We start from the raw sequence: 21,167 nt of genomic DNA, 5'->3' as shown, positions 1-21,167 counted from the left end.
TTCACTTTTGCTGTTGCCACCATAAGGAAAAAGGAGGCAGGGGAGGGATAAGGCTGTGGAGGCCAAAACCCAGGCTAAGAAGTCTAGGGCTGGAGCACTTATTTTTATTTTTTATTTCCCTGAAGTTCCCTGTAGAGTAAGGGCTTTGGTCCCATCTCAACAAACAGCTCATCTGCCTGTACAGGTGAGGGTAGAGGACTTTAGGGAAGGTGGAAATTCAAGAGCTTGGCCAGATCTGTCCATCCCCATGCCCATGAAGCTAGGCCACATGGCCTGCCCCAGGGGAGTGAGGCTGCCATAGATAAGAGCCCAGCGCACAGTCAAACACAAACACTGCACAGCTGTCCCAAGCCTCTGAAGCACCATTCATCAAGGTTTCATGGAGTTAAGTGCCCCAGTTTGCCTGTTCCCTAGTCTTGGGGAGAGCACAGCCACCACAGTGGCCTTCAATGCCCCCCAGTCCAAGGGTTGAAGGCTGCTCATTAGTGCTTCAGTGCTTTACTCCAGGGCTCTGTGGGTGAAAAGGCATCAGACTCTTTCTCCATCCCATGTACTCCAAGGCTTCAGCAGGCCTGGCTAGCCCAGCACCATGTTAAAATAGCTTCCTTGGCTTAAATTAGCCAACCCCCCAGCGCAACCCACCCATTTTGCACCGTGAATATATTAAATCTATTGGCTAAAGTTCCTCCCCGATTGAGCTTCAGGAAAGTACCAGAGTGGGAGAGTCTGGTCTTCAGAGACAACAAAATGGTCAGAGCTGGGACAGGAAACCCAGGATGTGCTCTTCTCCTGGCCCTGGCTGCCTGGGTCATCACAGACCCAGGACCCAGAGTTGTGACCCATCCAGGATGTCACCTTGTTTTCTGCAATGAGCTGACTTTAGTCGCCTCCCGCCTTGGCCCCTGCCAAGTCTAAGTGAGCTGAGGGAGGTCCCAGCTCTCGATCCCATCCGCTCCAGGGTCTCTAGACTGTGTCCCAGCCCACTCCATCCCTGGCATCTCAAGGTCTTTTTTTTTTTCTTTTTCTTTTTCTTTTTTCTTTTCTTTTCTTTTTCTTTTTTGGCCCTGGAGATCCTCAGGCCAGACCAGGGTACAGAAGCAGTGGGCCTGGAGGGTGGGCAGCTTCTTGGCTCAGGCTAGGTCTCACACCCAGTACTGGCCGTTCCTGAGGGCAGGGTTGGGTGTCCGGCAAAACTGAAGCAGCTCCGGGTCAGGCTGGCCTCCTGGTGGGGGTCCCTGGCCAGCCACGGTTGTGAGTGGAATGGCCTGGCCTGGCTCTACCTTCCGAAAGGTCTCTGTATCCCCAGCTAGGCCGTTGCGGGGTTTGGCTGTCAACACCTGGACGTCGTGCTTGCCTGTCTTGTTGCGTTTGCGGAGGTAGAAGAGCAAGGGCATGATGAGGGCCAGGAGCAGGAGGACCAGGCACACCGGGATGATGACGCTGAACATGTTGGCCTCTAGGAAGCCCAGGAAACCACTCCTGGCCACAGTGGGCATGGGACTGGATGCTGCTTGGCCTGGCTGGCCAGTAGGGGTGCTTCTCCCTGCTTTCTCTGTTTCTGTCCGAGCAGCCTCAGGGACGCCGAGCAGGGCCACACTGTAGGACTTGGCTGCATGGTAAGGCTCAGTGGCAAAGTCCAGCAAAGCCACAGCAGGTGGGACACCCTTTGCCCACAACTCCAGAGTGAGACTGTCACTTGCTGGGCCAGTGGACCTACCCTCTGGCCTGCCAACCTCTAGCCCCAGCCTTCCCTCGTCCAGGTCCTGCTGAGTGAAATGTTCCACAAGTCGGTTGCTCCTGGGTTCTACTCGGGCTTGGGACACACGGACCACGCGGCCAAATCGGGGTCCTGCCAGGAGCCGGAAGTGGGGCATACTGCCTGTGAGGTTGGCCAGCTCACTGGCATTTAGTACAGTGGAGTCAAGGCGCAAGGTGGTACCCTGAGGCCAGGGCTCACCTGCCCACACACGCAACAGAGCCCGCACTGTGACATTTACAGTGGCTGATGCATTCACACCCCTGGCCAGAGCCAGGACCTTGAAATGATCCTGAGACGAGGAAAAGTTGGTGAAGGCAAAGACCACTTCCCCCTGGTCTACTTGCCGCTGGTGGAAGGAAGAAGCCAGCTTCCCACCCACTAGCAGCTGCCCATACAGGGGCCCCTGAGTGAGGCAGTATTCTACATCCGGCTCCTCACGATCTGAAATCACCTGGAGCTGCTGCCGGCTCAGTGAGGAGCGTCCTAAAGCTTGGGGTACCTCCAGCGGTGTGCGCAGCTGCACCTCAATGGCAGATGGCAAGACATCCACAGCCAGGGACATGGGGATTGGAGGGCTGGCTCCGTCAGACATGCTCAATTGGAAGATGCCGGCTACACTGCTCCCATTTGCCACGAAGGCCAGGCGCCCTGCATCCACATCGGCCTGTGTGAAATGAGTCACAGGCCCAGTGTTGTCCCCAGCCAGGCTCAGGAAGCCATTGTGGGGCGCCCTCTGTACTTCATACTCAATCTCCCCTGGAGCTGAGTCTGGGTCTACGACACTCAGCTGGGCTCGAGAGACAGTGGCTCGTGAGCCCCTGGTGACTCGGAGTGGAGTGGAGGCCTGTGGCTGAGGGGCTCTCTCGTTCACATCCCGCACAGTGATGGCAAAGGCCTCAGAGGTTTGGGGTCCTGCCACAGAAGTACCCCCTAGTCCCTGGAGGTGGGCATGGAAGCGGAAGCCATCCTGCTGGGTGCCCCCACCACCGTGGGCGTACACCAGCTGTCCTGCAGCCAGCTCAGATTGCCAGAAGTGGGGCCTCCTGGCATGAAGTGGGTCCTCGGACAGCAAGAGCTGGCCCCGGGTGGGGAACTGTGTGACCTCGAAGAGCACATCATGCTGCCGAGTGCGCTGAGATGCTGGAATGCTGGCTAGGAGGTTGGAGGCATCAAGGGCAGCCACGGTGATCTTGGCCCGCTGGCCCTCAGGGACCCAGAGACCTGGGAGTGGGGTGGGGTGAGACACAGCCTATGAACGTCCAGTCCACTGGAAGAAGAGCCGTGAATCCTCAGAAAGGAGACCTCAGGGCAAATCTGTGCCTCCCTTTTAGACCAGTAGATCCAGGATGGGGCTCATGGGCCCAGGGAGACCGAGGGACTTTGCCTTCCTCTGATGTCAGTGTTCCCCACCCGCCTCCCCTATAACTTCCTAAGTCCTGAGACTAAGCCAGAAGCTGCTAGCCAGGCCTCTATCCCTCCACTGGGGGCATTTTTCTGCATCCTCCACCCTTCCACTCCACCATGCCATTCACCTTTGTTTCTCCAGAGGCGGCTGGGGCGCTGGGGACAGGCAGCATCAAAAGACACAATCACAGTAAGGGTGGCAGCCACATCCCTGGCAGGTGGTGATGACAGCAGGAGACCAATGGTGTCGTGGGCTTCCCAGAAAGGCTCAGAGGACATCTCATGTTCATACAGAATATTCCCAGCATTCACCTGGCCGGGGTGGGGTGGGGGAGACATCATGGTTGGCTGTGACAGGTGGACTCAGTCTGCAGTACCTGGAAGCACCCTAATCTCCCCTATACCCAGTGGCCGGCCTTACTCTGCGTTCTCCTGGCTGTACCTAGGTCTCTCTGTGTAGCCTGCCCTCTATCTCATTTGTTCAAGGGGTCACTATTGTTCACGTTTCTGATTAAACGTGGTCCTTCCTCCTTCGCAGTGGCCCCCATCTTCCTCGCTTCCCCCAGACGCCACTTCTGGTCTCCCTTCTGTGATGTCAGCTTTCCCCCAAATAGATTTTCCCCCCATGTAACCAAGTCAATTTTTTTTCTTCTTAAAGAAAATCATTCTTGAATTTACCTTCCTTCTTTTCTTCTTGAGAGAGGGTCTCCTGCATCCTAGTATGCCCTGGAACTTGCTAAAAATGCCAGTTTTATGTGGTGGTGATGAGTGAAACCAGGGCTTCACGCAGGCGAAGCAGACACTCTTCCACCTGAGCAACATCCCCAAACCTCAGTCCGTATTTTCTGCTGGCATTTGCCGCCTCCCTCTTTTCAGTGCAGCAAAATTCCCCAAGAATAGTCTCCACCGTCACCACACATGCTCAACCCACTCCACTCAGGATCTTGTTCCCATGACCTCATCAAACCCATTTTCACCAAGGGTACTAATAGGCCCTATGCATTAGATCCAGAGATTATTGGGGCTCACCGCTGAGCATCACTTGGCACTTCTGTTTTACTATTGCACAAGTACCGTTTTTTTACTGAAAGGAAAATCTGTGTCTCTCCCCAAATGGGAAAAACAAAGATAAGACATGAGGCTGTGTCTTGCTCAGAAGGTGGAGGAAACAGATTTCTTTACAGAAACAAAGACTATTGTTTGGTGTTCAGAATACACATGGCCCTAAAGAATAGGTGCTACTGTCATAGGGTCGATGTGACAGGGAGTTGGGGTCTCATGGGTAACAATGGGATGTGATGCTCTGCTTTGGGTGTCCTCATATGCTTCCCCAGCATCCTGTGACATACTCTCCTGCAGTCTCAGGACCTCAAATGGTCCTTATCGGAATCTCCAGCCCAGTTTACTGTCACTCGTATAGGAACCCTAGTCTCAGATTTCCACCTGTGCCTTTTGCTCCACACATATGGCTAATAGACATTTCAAGCTCTCGAGGCCCAGATGTGCTGAGCGGCCTCATCCCCCTGGGACCCTCATCTCCGTGGCAGCAGCTCTGATGTTGAGCGGCTCAGGGGAAAGCCCAGAGGCCTCTTGGCTCCTTTCTTCCTCACCACCCAGGTCTTGCCTGAGTTACTGCAAGCTTTCTTTTGTGTTCCACCCCAGGCCTCCGCCCTCTGCCTCTACTGTCCTAACATGGAGTGAACCTTTGAAAATGTATGGTTCATTCACTCTGTTCTTCTAGGGGAACAAGGGTCTCTCTATGTTGCCCAGGCTGGCCTCGACTTCCCAAGCTCAAGTGAATCTCTTGCCTCAGTCTCCCAAGTAGCTGGTATGTGCTGCTGTGCCAGGCTCAGCATTTCAGCTAATGACTGCCCAGATGCTGCAATAGCTCACTACCTGACCACAATGGCTCCATTGTTATCCATGAGACCCCAACTCCCTGTCACATCGACCCTATGACAGTAGCACCTTTTCTTTAGGGCCGCGTATATGCTGAACACCAAGCAATTTGTTGTTTCTGTAAAGAAATCCGTTTCCTCCACCTTCTGAGCAAGACACAGCCTCATGTCCTATCTTTGTTTTTCCCATTTGCGGGGAGACACAGATTTTCCTTTCAGTAAAAACAGTGCTTGTGCAGTAGTAAAACAGAAACAGAGTGGGACCCTTGTGAGCAGGCAGTCTTAGAGTCCCAGAGTATCACAGTAGGGTTGTGCTGTCTACCCTGGGAGCAGATCTGTGCTAAGAGGGGGCTCCTTCTCAGTATGCTACAAGGAGGAACACAGGCCTTTGAAGAATCGCTGTGTCCAGTTTGTGTGACAATTAATGTTAAAATATTAGATGTAATGCCGGGCGTGGTGGTGCATGCCTGTAATCCCAGCACTTGGGAGGCAGAGGCAGGCGGATTGCTGTGAGTTGGAGGCCAGCCTAGTCTACACAGCAAGTCCAGGACAGCTAAGGCTACACAGAGAAACCCTGTCTCGAAAAACAAAACAAAACAAAAAGTATATGTAATGTGTGTTCAAAGGAAACACATCTGTGGGTCAGATGTTATCCTAAAGGATCGAAGATTGACGGTTGTAACCTCTAGCCCAGGCTGATGGTGGGCATGGTAGGAAATGGAGCCTCCCCCTGCCCCCCCACAGCAGTGGTGGTGGAGGTCAGCGTGATGTCTGGTTATCAGCGTTCCTGTAGGAGAAGACCTGGATGGGAGAATGGCAGAACTCAGGCCAGGTGTCCAGGGGCTTCTCAAGCTCTTGGGAACAGCATCCTTAGGTGAAACTCGGACAAGCGCTCAGAAGGTTTAGTCTTGGTTTTTCTTCTTACTAGTCGCCTATACTGAATAAAATCATCCAACCTCCACATGCATTTCTTTGTCTGTAAATGGAGGGTACCTGAGCCTTGCCCTGTCTAGCCCAGTGTCTTGATGGGCAGTGGTTTGTCAAGCCACGGTTTACTGCTGCTCAGCCTCTTCCTGTGGAGGAGGGCGTCCGTGCCACGTAGCCTCTTTCCAGCCTCCTTGGGTGGCACTGCCAGCCTGGCCCCCTGGTGGCCATTCAGTCTAGCCCTACATGTTGCTGGAGCCTGGGGGATTGCTGGGGAGGGGAGGGGCACTCATGGCCTATTCTCTCCGTCCTGGTCTCTGATAACAAGACTCCCCAGTGACTTAGAGCAGACAGCTGCTGCCCCTAGCCACCACCGGAGCGGTCAGGAAGGGGCTATGGTAGATGCTAGGGCCCAGGAGAAGAGGGAGTACACGCTCAGCTAATGATGTGACAGACCTGAGGAATCTTACTTCACCCTACTTAAGCCAGCTTCCTCCTCTGAGTTACCTGCTGGGTGTGAGCTGTATCTCCTGTTAGCTCCTCCATGTGGGGAGCACACTGTCATGGGGTAGCAAAGAACTCAGAGAGCCTGGCAGACCTCTGAGGGGAAGGAATGCTGGAAAGAGGCCTGGGGGTGGGGCCTGCCATTTTGAAGGGCCAGGGTTAGCCCCTCTGGAAAGTTCTTGGAGCAGCACCACAGTGTAGCACATCCAGTGGCAGGGTCGGCTGTCTCCTCTCGCATCCTGCTCATGTGGAAATAACCAGGAGCAATGCCCTAGCTTTACATGCCCACATGGCATCCAGGTGGGAGCACCAAGTCTGTCCTCGGGGAAAGCCTGTCCTCCACCACAGCTTGGAGGAGCTGCTCACAGTGCCTTTGACCCCCTGGGGACCAAGCCTCAGATGTGCTGAGGTAGGTGATGACTGCTGGCCTCCCACTGGTTAGTACCAATAGATCTGGCATTGTCACAGCAGTGAGCTCAGTCAGCCTCGACTCGACTCGAGGCTGGGAATTGTAATTTTGATTGGTGGCCCTGGTGTGCCCTAGGAACTCTGTTCCAGAGTGTAAAACAGTGTCCCTCAGCTCGGCCCACTCTGCCTGGTTACTCATCTGCTCCCAGCTTGCTCTGTTCTTCTCTGGCACCTGCCGTGAGCCCCAAGCTCAACTTAATCCCAAACTCTATCCCACTGAAGCCAGCTCAGCCCATCACCCGCTGCTGGTCCTCCTTACGGGGCCCTTTTCAGCCTGTAGGATCCAGCTGGAGCTTCCTTCTGGAGACCTAACCCGGAACTAGGGCAGGGTCCAGGTGAGCTTAGCTGCCAGTGGCTAGCAGCCACCTGAGGGAAGGTTGGCTGAGGAGTGAGGCCCTTACCTCAGCCTGGGTGAAGTTAACCAAGGCCTCCTCAGCATTTCCTTGCTGGGCGTGGAAGAGTCGGCCAAGTTGGGGCCCTCTTACCACTCGATACAGCAGGTGGCGTGGGTCGGTGCCTGGGCTCGAACTGGCACTCAGGCTCTGGCTGCTGAGTGGCTGCACGGACTCTGTAAAGCACAGGGGAGCCTGTCAGCTTCTGGCGGAAGCCAAGGCAAGGATCTGGCGCTACCCGCCTCAATTCTGCCCCAGCTACTCAGCGTGCAGACCTACCTGGGCAGACAGTCAACTTCCGGCTGCCCTCCAGTGACAGGAGCACCTGCTTCTGGGCCACCACTCGGAAGAAGTGTCCAGGAGACGTGTGTGCGCCATCAGAGAGGCTGAAGCGGAAGCCTCCTTCCAGGGCCCCTGGAAGCACGAGGGGGTAGGTAGATATGCATCCTGCTGGTCCAAGGTAGCTCCCTACCCTCAAGGTACCCCGACCCCAGGGGCTGAAGAACCCACTCAGTACACACCTCTGTGTGAGAACAGCACAAGGCCGCTGTCCAGCTGGGCCTGTGTGAAGTGGTGGACCTCGGTGTCCGGCGCTGCCCTCAGTGCTATCCGTCCATTGCTGGGCTGCTCCACAGTGTAGACCAAGTCTTCCGGCCCCGAATCATTGTCTGTGCCCCTGAGGGCCTCCGGAGGGATGGGCACAGTGGTGTCCTCCCAGATCTGGGGGACACAGACCTGTGAAAGTTCTGTCCACAATCTGCCCACCCTACTCCCCCTTCCTCCTGGCCCTGGGACTACCACCGGGGCTCTACCCTGCTCTCTTCAGCAGTCACAGATGTCTATGCCGTTCTAGGCTCTACTGCATTAAAGGGCCTTCTACCTCAGTTTCTTCTGTCACCTCAGTCCAGGTTTTGTCTCCACCTGCTCTTTTACTTTATTTTTATTTGTTTTGTTTTCCAAGACAGGGTTTCTCTATGTGGCCTTGACTGTCCTGGATTTATTCTGTAGACCAGGCTGGCCTCGAACTCATAGAGACCTGCTTGCCTCTGCCTCGCCAAAGGCATGCACCACCGCTTACTACCACCTGGCCTGTGCTTGGCTTTTTATCTATGCTTGGGGGCACAAACTGGGATCCCTCAAACTGGGATGAAGAGACAGTTCCTGATCCACTGAGCTATCTCAAGCCCTGCCTCCCTGCTGCTGGGATTAAAGACGTGCGCTATCATGCCCAGCTACCTGTTCTAATCTTAAGTGTACCTCACAACTCACAACTTCCTGCTTAGAAATGGTCCTGTTAGACCCTCACTGAGTTCTTGTTTCCCAGAGCTCCTCATCCCTGACCAAGGGGATGCAGCTTCGTCTGTATCTCACTGCTGGGCGGAGATCTCTCTTCTCTCCTGTCAGGGCATGCACCACCCAGCCCGGGGTGGGGGGTGGGGCGGGCGGGGGAAACCTACGGGACAGAAGCCGGCCAGCAGAGGATACTGAAGAGGTTATCCTGCCTGCTGGAGACCAGGAGGGAGGTGGAGAACAGAGAGGAGAGCTGAGAATTTCCTTCACAGTCAGGAACCTACCCATGCAGAATGCATGGGAAACCCCATAGGCTACCCACCCAAGCATGGCAAGGGGCTTTTCCTGGGTACTGTTCCATGTGACACAGGGACAGTTACTGGGGCCTGTTCTGGGTAGGGGTCCTCATAGGAGAAAACATCCATTTAGGATCCCAGAGGCCCAGTAAAAGGAAGCGGCAGTGTTGCTCTCCAGGCAGCTAATATGAGTGGATATCGCCACCTAGTGGCAAACTTGCCACACAGCATTTCCAACCTGTGAGCCTAGGCAACCCTTACTTACGTAGACCAAGTCTCACTCACACTAGGTGTCCTCATCTCTCAGCCACCTCCTACAGCTAACAGTAGGCAACCTTTCCATAGATAACCACAAGAGGCTCAGACCCCATGCTAGAAACAGCCAAAGTTACTCTTCTACTACAACTTTCCAAAGCTACTCCTGGTGGTGGTCTATACCCCAGAAGCTACCATCGCAAGCTTAGTGCTGCCTCTATTGTCCACGAGGGCCTGTCAAGCTACACCTTTCCTGGTCCACTGGTATTCTTGTGGTCTTGGAGTTCCGTCCCTGTCTGGACCTCAGCTTCCATCTCTGCAGAGCAAGGGACAGAAACTTGGGAAGCCTCGCTGTGATGCTTATTTGCTGTGGCTCTTGAGCTCCCCACCTGCAGCCCACCATACGGGGCTTAGAACCAATTCCATTAGGTGCTGGGAAATCCTGCTGCTAAGGGCGCAGTCCACCTTTGTCAGCGGGGGGGGGGGGGGGGGGGCTCCAACTCTCTGCCTGACCTCAGCTGGAGAGTATCCTCTGGCACAAACGCCTCTAACCGTATCTGGAATAAGACCTTTGGCAGCACTGTTCCCTGCTAGCCTTCCCCTTCCCCCCATCACCCCACACTCACCCGTGGGATAATTAGGTCCCATTCCTATGATGATAGGACTGTGCTGTCAAATGCAAATAACACCTTCCTGGAACTCCTAGCCCCTAGCCTACCCTGGGAGCCCTCAACCCACTCCCTAAGAATGACATAGCCTTTGTTCACCCTGAATAAAGTTGAGCAGTCTCGCTGAAGTTGATCCTGAAGGCCATTTCCAAAGTACTCACAGCCATCCAAAGCCTGCCCAGACCCCCCCCCTTCCCTTGCCTCTGTGCCCTTTGACCTCCAACTAGTGGCCAAGGATCCCCAGGTGGCGGGAGGGAGCCCCCAGCAATTAGGTATTTTGGGCCTGAGAATTGAGGGGACACCTTCTGCTCAGGGAATAAGTGTCCAGTAACAAAACCCAACTGGGTTCTGTTTTCAGCACAGTATCACACCTCTCCTTCCAATAGCCTGGTTCGTGGCAGCAAACCCATTTTACAGAGGGTGAAACTGAGCCTGAGAGAAGGGGGGGAGAAGTAAGGGACTCTAGTCTCTTTCCAGGAGCAGAGATGGTGTAGTCCCCGGGGTGAACTTACCTGCAGGCCCGTGTTCGTGGTGAGGACAGGGGGTTGGTCATTAACAGGCAGGATGGTGACTATGAAGGCCATGGGTTGGCTCTGGCGATCCATCTCTGAGGCATTAGCCACCAGGACAAAGCTGTCTGTCGGTGTCTCACTTCCATCATGCACATAGCGGACCAGCTGCTCTTGCACCTACAAGCAGACCCAGGGTTGGTTGTCAGGCTTTAGCGAGCCTAAGACTCAACAGGGATCTGGGGACCAGCACCCTTAATGTTCCATTGTTGGGTGCAGAAGATAGAACCCTTTAGAACCTGTTTCCTCAGGTAAGATGTGTGTGTGTGTGTGTGTGTGTGTGTGTGTGTGTGTGTGTGTGTGTGAATGGTTTTCATTTCCTGGAGGAAGACATGAAATAAAGCGTAAAGCAAGTGTCAGTAATTAGGGCAGGGCTGAGGCCTGGGTGTCTCTGGAACAGCTATACCTCTCTCCAGGAGAAAGTGCTGAGGCTCTCATCTTGAGGTTGGTCCTCCTTCTGCAGGGCCCCGTGCTGTGGTGGCTCCAGCACCTGTAGGACAAGGCCCGGCAGTGTGGGGAAGTAAGGCCCAGTGATTTGGAGCAGCGGAGGGGCCAGGGTACGAGTGCCACCCTCAGGAACGCTGAAGTTCTGCACATCCAGGGGGATGACCGTGGGCAGCACCTCCAGCTCCACAAAGATGCCCTTGAGGGGGTCACCCAGGCCCGAGGCCGCATCCAGGGAGAAGGAGTCACTCCAGGGTCCAGGGCGAGAGTTCAGGTAGAGAACCCTGCCTGAATTCACGTCCTCCTGGGAGAAGCTCTGCACGGGGTCCAGCCTGGGCGGCTCATCTGCGGAAGCACCGTGGGACACCATCACTAGGTGGCCGGCATTCAGGTGGCTTCTCAGGGAGAACACGATGTCTTCAGGCAGTACTGCCTCCTGGACTACCTGGTCAACAGAGACAGTGGGGACGTAGAGGGTCATAGGCTGTCGTGGACCTCAGCGGGCAGAACAGGCTTGGTCTCCACATGTTGCTGATCCTGCAAGGACATTGCTGCTCACACGCATTCAGGTTCACACACAGAACATGCAGACTCCTGGCTGGTCGGACTGGTTGCATGACCAGATTCAGTGTCAAAGGCATAGAGCTAAGCTGGGGAGCTCTGTTCTGGTGCTGTTATTGCTGCCATTATGTGCCACTAGAGGGCACCCTCACCATTCGTAGAAGCACAGGCTCTCAGACTCCAGGTCTTAAGCAGTTTGCTGATCTAAGGGAGGCCCAAGTACTCAATGTCTGATTTAGACAGACAGACAGACAGACAGACAGACAGGCAGACACACACACACACACACACACACATACACACACACACACACACACACACGTCACACGTGTAAGTGCCACTCTCAGATTACACTTCTTTGTGTCTTTTCAGAACGCATTCTTTCTGCTTGGAATGTCATCCTCTAGTTTTTGCTGTCCATATCCCATATTTTCCGCTCCCCACCCCTTCTTTTGAGCCTTGGCTGTCCTGGAACTAGATAGATCAAGTTGGCCTTGAGCTCATAGAGCTCTGCCCGCCTCTGCCTCCTGAGTTTTGGGATTAAAGGTGTGCATTGGCACAGCTTGGTTCATATGTCACCTCCCAGGTGGGCACTTCCCTGACATGTTTGGCCATGGTCTTTCTCAAAGTCCAGACACTCAGACCCAGAGGGGCCTCAAAGCTGGAAAGGATCTGCTTCAAGTCTCACAGCAAGGTGACTAAACACTTCATAGACCCTCATAGTCCTGGTGTGGGGTCAAGGAAAAGAGCCAAGGACCCGGGGATCTGAGGAGCAGCACTCCTTAGAGATCATCCCTCTTGGTAACCTCCTAGGAAACCTAACGGGATCCTCCTCCTCTTCCTCCTCCTCCTCCTCTTCTTCTTTGTTTTGGCTTTTAAGACAGGGCTTCACTGTGTAGCCTTTACTGTCCTGGACTCACTTTGTAGACCAGGTGGCCTCAAACTCACAGAGATCCACCTGCCTCTGCCTCCCAGAGTGCTGGGATTAAACGGGGGCGCCACCACGCCCAAATATACATATTCTTGGGCCCTGCTTAAGAGATTCTGTGGGTCTGGGTGCAGTCCAGATCTATCATATTTTTCAGGCCATAAGATGCACTATTCTCCCCCCAAAAGTGTGGGTGGGTGGGTGGGATTAGGGTGTGCCTTATAGTCCGACTGCTGTTTTTACTGTTTTTCTTGTTTTGCTGCTCTAGAAACTGGGTGCATCTTATGGTCAGGTGCATCTTATAGTCCGAAAAAAATATAGTAACGTGGTTAGCCATAGCAAAGGCACACATGTACGGGATTACCTGGAGGTATGTGACGCTTAGCAGGTAGATGTATGTGTAACAGACTTATTAGAAGCTTGCAGGACTACAACACACATGGGTGAATACTGTAGCTACAGAACACTCCGAACCCCTGAGTCACCACAGGAACATCCCTTTCATGGAAGTACCCCTCTGCTTGGCCCACGGCCAGGCTCACCACCTTGGTCCTTACCTCTAGCTGGTCTCTTCTGATCTCAGCCGCTTCCCCCTGGAAGACGTAGATCTTCTTGTGCTGGACCAGTTGTAGTGGGGCCATGGGGCCCTCTAGGGCAATGGTCACTTGTAGAACGGTGTTGGTGTGCACTGGCCCTGCTGCCACAGAAAGGGCCAGAGTGTCTTGGGGGCTGAGGCTGCCATTGTGGCTATAGAGAATGGCCCCATCCAGCAAGTCCCGTTGGGAGAAGGTGGTGACCGACTGGCCATCCCGGAGCAGCTGCCCCCAGTGAGGGCCAGCTGCTACATGGTAGTGGACCTCATTTCCACTTCGGATATCCAGGTTGGTGTCCAGGTGGAGCACTGATGTGTCAATGGTGCCCTGGCCTCCTTGAGGGACCACAAGACTGGAACTGTTGGCAACGCGAAGATAGGGTTCTGAGGCCTGCACCTCCAGCATGGCAGTGGCCTGGTGTTGCCCATCAGACACCTGCAGCTGGAGCCAGCCATGGTCGGCCCCTGAGTGCACGAACAGGACTTGCTTCTTCCTGAGATCCTCTTGGGTGAAGCGGTAGATGGGCCGTGTGGGCTCCTCCATGGCCACAATGCTGCCAAAGAGGAGGTCCTTGCGGGTCAGAACTAGCTGAGCGTCGGTGAAGCCTGAATCGGCATCGCTGAAGGCCACGTCGTCTGTAGTCAGCAGCCGCTGTCCACCCCGGGCCACGTGGAAGACACGGCTGATGGTTTGCACGGGGGCGTGGTCATTCACAGGCTGGATGGCCACCCGGAAGACACCACGCACCTCCTCCCAGGCCATGTCGCCACTGCCCTCGCCCTGGCGTGTGGCCACGAATGGGATGTCATCCTCTGTGGTCTCAGAGTCATCATGCTGGTAGACTAGTCGGCCACGTAGCAGGTCCTCATTAGTGAAGGATGCCACTGGTGTGGCCTTGCCCTTTGGTTCCCTCCAAGCCAACCTGCCATGGTGGGGCTGCTCCATAACCTCATAGAGATAGTTGGCACTGTTGAGACTCTTGACAAAGAGGTGGTCGGCGGACAGGACTCCCTCCCCTCCCTCGGGTACCATGAGAAGGACGTTAGTGAGGACCGGAGCATTGGGGTCACCACCAATGTGGATGGGGAACGTGTAGAGTGGGGAGAAATGTGGCGGAGACGTGACACGGAAACGGAAAGTGTCATCAGCTGCCTCAGAGGTCCGCATTGTGGCCCTGTAGGTCACACGTCCGGCCTGCAGGTCACTCTGGCTAAAGCTCTGGCCATCTGACAGCCTTGTGCCTTGGAGCAGGAGGTTGCCTTTCCTGGGGGCCTGAACCAACTCATAGTGGAAGGTTTGAGGGTGTGGGCCTGCCTCCTCCTCCTCCTCCTCCTCCAGGGAGGCTTCTAGATGAGCTGGGGTGAGGGTCTCGTGGTGAGGGTTCTGCATATTCAGAGGCTCAAGCCGCTGCATCCATACTGTGGCCCTCTGGATGGTCACTGGGAAAGACAGATTGCTCAGTGTCTCCTGGCCCACCTGGACCTCCAAGGTCAGGTCCTCCACGGTGTCTTGGGTGTGGTGTTGTGGGTCAGTGCTCAGGTACCTCACGCGGCCTTGCTCCACGTCTCGCTGGTGGAATGCCATTGTATCCCACCACTCAGTGCCCTCTACCCCTCCGGCCCCCTGCTTCTGCAGCTCCCCAAACTGCAAGGCGCCAGTGACTCGGAACAGCACACTCACATCCTGTCCCACTGCATTTGTTTCTACCGACAGGTTGGCAGGGAAGATGGGTGCGGCGGAGCCCTGGGCCAGGTAAAGCCCTGTGTTGTGGCGGATTTGTATGGCCGGCCGGACAGCCACTACCTTCAGTGTAGCCGGAGCGCTGGCCTGCATTCCGTCGCTGACCCGGAATGTCAGGTCCTGTGCGGGTCCACCGCGGTGGACATAGACTATGTTGCCTGCCTCCAGCTCCCGACAGGAAAACTCAGTTGCTGGCTCCCCGGGCTGGTCTCGGCGTTCCACAGGGATAGCCGTGGAGGCACCAAGGAGCTGGATGGTGAGACCCTCACAGGCAGAATCAGGGTCATAGGTCTGGAAAATCTCAGGTCCCAGCGGCTTCTGTGTGTGTTCTAGGATCACCATGAGGCTGCCGTGAGGGAAGACGACACGAGGTGGGTCATTGACAGGGTTGACCTGGATGGGTAGAATGTAAGTTTGGCCTCTCCTCAGGCAGGAGGGGACAGGTGCCCGGGCAGTCACCGACACCTCCAGCATCAGCTGGTCCTCGGTGTCCTCGGAACCATCGTGAACAAAGCGGGCCTTCCGGTTCACCACGTCCAACAGAGTAAACATTTTCCGGGTCTGGGCTCCAGGGATGTCTAGCTCCAGTTCACCATGGCGGGCACCCTGGCTCACACTGAACAGCACCTGGGACTTGCGCAGCTCTGCCTCTGTCAGGTCCAGCGTGGGCTGCACGTGCCGCCACTCAAGCCAGGCTGTGCCACCCTCGGCCACCACCAGTGGGCTGATGGTAAGAAGCTGGGTGAAGTTTGCAAAGACGGGAGGCAGTCCTGGTTCAGGAGTACATGGCTCTGGCAGTTGTATGGCTGGCCAGGCTTCCGGTGCCTGGGTGGAGAAAGTTTCATATGGGCCATAGGCTTCCTCCTCATACTCATCTTCCTCGGGCCTGCAGCCTGCTTCCATGTCACGTGTCAGCCAGGCATCTCGGAGGCCCTGCCTCCTGCCATTCACACTGAAATCTTCAATGCAGCCAACCAGGGAGATATTGGCACCGCCCGGTGCCAGGCCCAGACGGTGTTCTTGGAGGTGTCGAGAGGCCTCTGTGTTGAGCCCCCCAAGGAGGAGACTGCCGCGTGGTTCCAGGTAGCTGAGGACCCCACGGTTGAAAGTACGCGTAGGGTATTGGTCCACCGAGATTTCCAGCCGGTGGACGTCAATGTGTATGCTGACCTCGTGGGGCTGCCCATCAGCCACAGGCACGCTGTTACGGAGCAGCATGGTGCCTTGGCCCTTTTCAACCACAGCCCGCAAGTGGCCCTCAAATATGTCCACGTAGATAAAGTTGCCACGCTGGTCCCCTGCTTGGAAGGCCAGGGGCGCTTGCTGACTCCGAGTGGTGAGTGTAAACTCCAGAGTGCCTTCCTCTTGAGTGCTCCAGGCAGGGAAGGCAGCCAGTGAGTGGGGACCGGAGAAACCCAGGCCCACGTCATCACCAGCAGAGAATTCCTCAGCGCAACCTTCGTGAACATTGGGGGTCAGGGGACGGAGAAGGTTGCGGCCATTGAGGATGGCTGAGTGGAGGCAGCCCCTCAGGGGTCGGCTGATTCCCTTCAGGTAAGGCAGGTCAAGGCTTCCGGAGGAGCCCACAAAGACCCCGTAGGTGACCTTGAGGTGGGCTTTGGGGACTGGAGCAGAGGTGTTCAGGATCCCATCAACAGACAGCACAGCCCAGCTGTTGGAGACAGTCAGCACTACAGTGTGAGGGATGGAGTCACTCAACACGGCGTCTGCTGGGGTCTGCAACCTCAGCTCCTTCTGATCCAGGACAAGTCTGACCTGAGGAGAGACAGGGAGGTCAGGGCTGGGAGTGGGTGAGTTTCTGCTACCCCACAGTGAGCCTACTGCAGAATGGGTCTGGGACAAGGGCTTCCCACAACACCACCTTTACCTCCCTGTTTACTTGCCTCTAGGCCCGGGCCCAGTGAACTGGGGAGAGTCAAGGCCCCAGTGTGACTCAGATACTGTCCCCGACCCAGAGGTTTACACACAGAGCAAGGTTCTCTCCTGAAGCAGCACTTTGCCTAGTCTCACTCTTCTTCTCTTTCCTTGGGTGAGCGGTACCAGGAAACCTACTGTGGACTCTAGAAAAAAAATTACTTCCGGAGGAGTAAGGGATGCACCGTGATGGCCTTCATAGGAAAAAGTGGCTTGGCTCACCTTACAAGGTGAGAACCCAAAGAGATGGTCTGTGGGGTTTTTATTTGTTTGTTTCAAGTACAGTGTCTCTCTGTGTAGCCTTGGCTCTTCTGGTCTCACTTTGTAGACCAGGCTGGCCTCGAACTCACAGTGATCCTCCTGCCTCTGCCTCCCTGAGTGCTGGGATAACAGGCGTACCCCACCACACCCAGTCTGTGCTTTCTTTTTAAAGCTTTATCTACTTATTTGTGTGTGAGTGTGTGTGTACATGTGTGAATGTGTACGTGATTGTGTGACTGTGTATATGTGTGAGTGTGTGTGCATCTGTGTATATGCCTGAGTGAGTGTGTATATGTGTATGCATGTGCACATATGTGTATGTGTGAGTGTGGTGTTTATGTGTGTGTGAATGTGTGGGTATATATGTATGTGTAAGTGTGTGTATATGTGTCTGAATGTGTATGTATGTATATGTATATATCTATGTGTGAGTGTGGTGTGTATATGTGTGTATGTATGTGCATATGTGTACATGTGTAGGCACATGTGACGGTCAGAGGACACCTCTGAGGGGTCAGCTCTCTCCTGCCACTTTATGGGTTCTGGGATTGAGCTCGGACCATCAGGCCTGCACAGAAGTGCATCTCTCCCACTGACCACCTTGCCAGCGCAGATGTTCATGTCTGAGGTTCTAGCAGAGGAGGCTTCCTCCATGACATGGACTAGGACTGGCGCGGTGGCAGAGTACAGGATCTCAGGAATCCAAGCATGCAGCGGCCCTGCATATTCTGCACCAGCCCCGGGCTCAGAGCGCCGTCTTGTGGCAGTGAGAAGCCGTGGCAGCTGTAGGATGATAGGGCCAAGGTCTGCTCTAGCCACATGGGGTGTGAAAGCGGATGGGTCCAAACTTAAGACCCTGGGTTTGGCCGGGCGGTGGTGGCGCACGCCTTTGATCCCAGCACTCGGGAGGTGGATCACTGTGAGTTCAAGGCCAGCCTGGTCTACAAAGCGAGTCCAGGACAGCCAAGGCTAACACAGAGAGACCCTGTCTTGAAAAAAACAAACAAACAAACAAAAAAACAAAAAGACCCTGGGTTCGTTCCTAAACGCTTTGTGATTAGTGGAAAGATTCAGGCGAGAGCCGAATGACCCCTTGCTAACAAAATTGGTCTTACAGCATGGAATAGGAACATAGGAGGGTGGTGGCAGCTGGTAATGGTGCTATTACTACCACAGACTGCACCACCGTACTACAGGGAAGGAGGCGCCCCAGGGGAGGGACTCGGCCAGGTGAGTAGCACTGGGACACTCCCTGGGAGAGGGAATACTCCTCACACACAGATGTCAAGGAGCGGGGACTGGTCAGACCCAGGGAAGAGAAACGCAGTGGGGGGGGGGGGGAGAAAGAAAATAAAAAAAAGCAAGCAAGGAAGCAAGCAAGGGTGATAGTACGAAGAGCCTGCTAACCAGATCCCGTGAAAGAGTGCCACAGGAAGCAGTTCACAGATGGCCAACTAGGGCCTGTGAAGAGAAGCAAGACTAGAGACAGCTAGTAGGCAGAACCACGTTACCAGGAGCTTACTCTTTCTGGGAGGCTGCTATCCACTCACAGTAGACAGACCAACCCCCAAGGGCAGAGGTGACTTGTATGATGTCACACAGCCCAAAGGGAGGCCTTCTCCTCAGCCGTGGCCCCAGGGGTGCCGCTCACCTGTAGGCGGCCAGAGTGGAGTTGGAGCAGGAGGTGGTCAGCTTGGCCTGCTGCCAAGAGAAGCAGGGCTTCGGGCTGAGACGTTGAGAACTGCAGCAGCAAGTCTAGTCTGCTCAGGGCTGTGGGCACAGGCACCTCCAGGTGGTTCTCCCCGAAGAAGGAGGCTGGTGAGAGAGGGAGCTGTGGTCAAGGTCAGGCTCCTGCTAGGAAGAGGCTAGGTACCAAAGCGATCTACAGGTGGGCTGCAGGAGGGACTTCCGTGCTGACACGGCCAGTGGCTCTACATGGCACTGCCTAGGGGCCCCATTAAGAGTCAAGTTCTTCGGCTCTCCTTGGTTCTGAAGCCACAGGTTTTTCACTACCTTTGGGCCCCCGAGAATGTCCATCCTGGGTCTTCTGGTCTCTCCTTGTCTTGTCTTGAACATCTGGCTTGGGGGGCGGGGCACAGTCCCCAGGAATAGAGCAACGGGGAGAGTCTCACAATGGAGGCTGATCCCTGGTCATGTCCGTCTCCTAGGGTGGGCTCCTCGAACCCCTAGCCGTGACCACGTTTCACCTCTGTGGTTGGCTGTGGCCGTGGCTGTGGCTGGTGCCTGATGGTGTTATGTATGCAGGTAATTGCTTCTCTTGTGTTATTTTCCTAGTGCCTGTGGGGATGGGGTGGGGCAGGACCGGCTATTGCTCAGAGCCCGCCAAGGAGCAAAGGCTCTCAGGCCAGATGGAAAGCGTGTGCAGTGTCAGACTTGAAATGGGCCAGAATTTCCTCCATCACTCCGCGATTGCTTCCTGCTGCGGCTCTATCACCGCTCTCTGGTGAATAGCCACATCCGGCCTCTCTGTTTCTAAATATGCCTAAGGAGCCAGGGAAGACAACAGGGGAGTTCCCTTTCCCTAGCCCAGGCCAGGCCTGACTGAATCTCAGCATAAAGGTGGGGGATGGACCGCAGGTGGGCCAGCTGGACCAGAGAGGGCCTCCTGAGGTAGCAGGACAGATATGGTCTACCCAGGGCTAGTGACCACCATCCAGGCCCCTTTGGACCACACTGAGAACCTCCTCCTTTGAAGTAGCTTCATGCTTCTTCTAGGCAGTTTCCAAAAATTAGCTTTTCTCTGTCTCTAAGCCTGACATCACCACTTCTGCTCCGTTCCTGTGGTGATCTAGTACTGGGGAAGGAGCGCAGGAGGAGAAAAGGACACTCTTCCCACTCAGGCCTCTCTGAAACGTCAGGGGTCAGTCAGGCTGGGGGCTTTGATAGAGAAGATCTGGCATCAGCCACCGCAAAACGCTGGGCCCTGGCCAGCCTGAGCCAGCTGACATCCGCCTGAGGAAGCGGCATCAGCCATTGCATGGGCTTGCATCTTTTCTGCCCCGGGAGAGACGGCTAAGAAAGAGAATTCTGATCTCAGAGATGAGCTGACATCCTTTCTGGTGGCTCCTGAGTTAAAAGGATAGAGTGAGCGCAAAGCCACCTGCCCAGGTGTGGCTGGCAGGCACTGCGGGCCCAGAGAACCTCAGACTGAGGAACCGTCTGGCTGCAGGTGCTTGTGGGAGTGTGGAATCCAGCTTGAGCTAAAACCAAGGGCAGCCGCAGAACAGAGGGTGGGGCGCACAGCTCCCACAGGCTGGAGCCAACCACCCTGGTGGGCTGGAGTGGTTTGGAGCAGCTGTCGAGAGCCGAGCAGGAAACCTTCAGGGATTTGGTGGGCCAGGTGATGCTGCCCACCCGGAGAATATTTATATCCTGCAAAGAGGTAAACATTTCAAACCAGGCTGGGTGGCTCACCACCCACAAGGAAGAGGGCACTCTCCCATCCACAGTCCCCTGCAGAGAAGCTATGATAACTTCCCAGGGCTTAGATGAAGCCCAGCTAAGGTATATGGTTGGCCCTAACCATTGAACCACCTGCCTCTGCTTCCTTCCCACAGGAGAGAGCAGCAGCTTGTTTGGCTAGCTGGGAGGGTGGCAGGAAGCAGAGGTACTTTCCAGAGATCTGGGGTCTGAATGAGCCCATTGAGGGGCTGGGCCCTGCTGTTTCCTGTGTAGAGAGGCGCTCACACTGGCTGCCTTGTGTTTGTTGGAGTGCGCAGGCCAGGCAGCCCCCTTGTCCGAACAGAGGCCTCTGAAGCCAGGCTGGCTGGGGCTTTGGAAACTCTGACAGTACGCCCCCTCACCTCCATACTTGTGTGCCTCTTACCCCTTCTGATAGGCTTCATCCAGGATTGCTGTCATCAAGTAAGGGGGCAGCTGGAGAGACGGGCTTCGGAGGCGAAGAGGGCGTGGGATGGAGAACTAGCAAGCTAGAAGTCAACCCCAGAGGACTTCATGGAGGAGGTGAGGGCGGCACAAAGCAGCACGGAGGAAGGGGGAATAAATGGTCTCAGAAAAGAGGATCAGAGAAAGGCTGGCAAGGATGTGTCGATTCTTTTGGATTGGGACAGTGGAGGCTTCTGCTCCCACGCCCCCTACTGGCTCTACATAACTTAACTGTGGTAGTGTGTATAGGCCAAGCCCTCTGTGTGGGAGGGGCAAGTGCCCCAGGCTCTGGGAGATGAGCTGGAGCTGCAGAAGGGCTGCCTGCTGCCTGTGTGGGCTTTTTTTTTTTTTTTTTTTTTTTGTGGCGGAAGG

At 55.2% G+C, this 21,167-nt stretch overlaps 1 protein-coding gene across 1 annotated transcript in view; it reads right to left on the bottom strand.

Moving 5' to 3' along the window:
* Nucleotides 1-82: 82 nt before the first annotated feature.
* Nucleotides 83-21,167, bottom strand: part of CSPG4 (chondroitin sulfate proteoglycan 4) — a 37,060-nt gene continuing 15,975 nt past the window's right edge. Inside the window, exons 2-10 of the mRNA XM_084782231.1 lie at nucleotides 18,541-18,704; nucleotides 12,918-16,469; nucleotides 10,834-11,316; nucleotides 10,371-10,547; nucleotides 7,871-8,069; nucleotides 7,629-7,763; nucleotides 7,359-7,525; nucleotides 3,292-3,475; nucleotides 83-2,980 (exon numbers count right to left, since the gene is read on the bottom strand). Coding sequence (XP_084638357.1) covers nucleotides 1,143-2,980; nucleotides 3,292-3,475; nucleotides 7,359-7,525; nucleotides 7,629-7,763; nucleotides 7,871-8,069; nucleotides 10,371-10,547; nucleotides 10,834-11,316; nucleotides 12,918-16,469; nucleotides 18,541-18,704 — 6,899 coding nt within the window. The 3' untranslated portion in view covers nucleotides 83-1,142. The remainder of the gene's footprint in view (nucleotides 2,981-3,291; nucleotides 3,476-7,358; nucleotides 7,526-7,628; nucleotides 7,764-7,870; nucleotides 8,070-10,370; nucleotides 10,548-10,833; nucleotides 11,317-12,917; nucleotides 16,470-18,540; nucleotides 18,705-21,167) is intronic.

Source organism: Acomys minous, assembly GCF_964271855.1.
Source record: "Acomys minous genome assembly, chromosome: 5".
Taxonomy (NCBI): Eukaryota; Metazoa; Chordata; class Mammalia; order Rodentia; family Muridae; genus Acomys; species Acomys minous.
The sequence above is the reverse complement of the archived record's forward strand: the minus strand, read 5'-3'. Positions and strand labels throughout refer to the sequence as shown.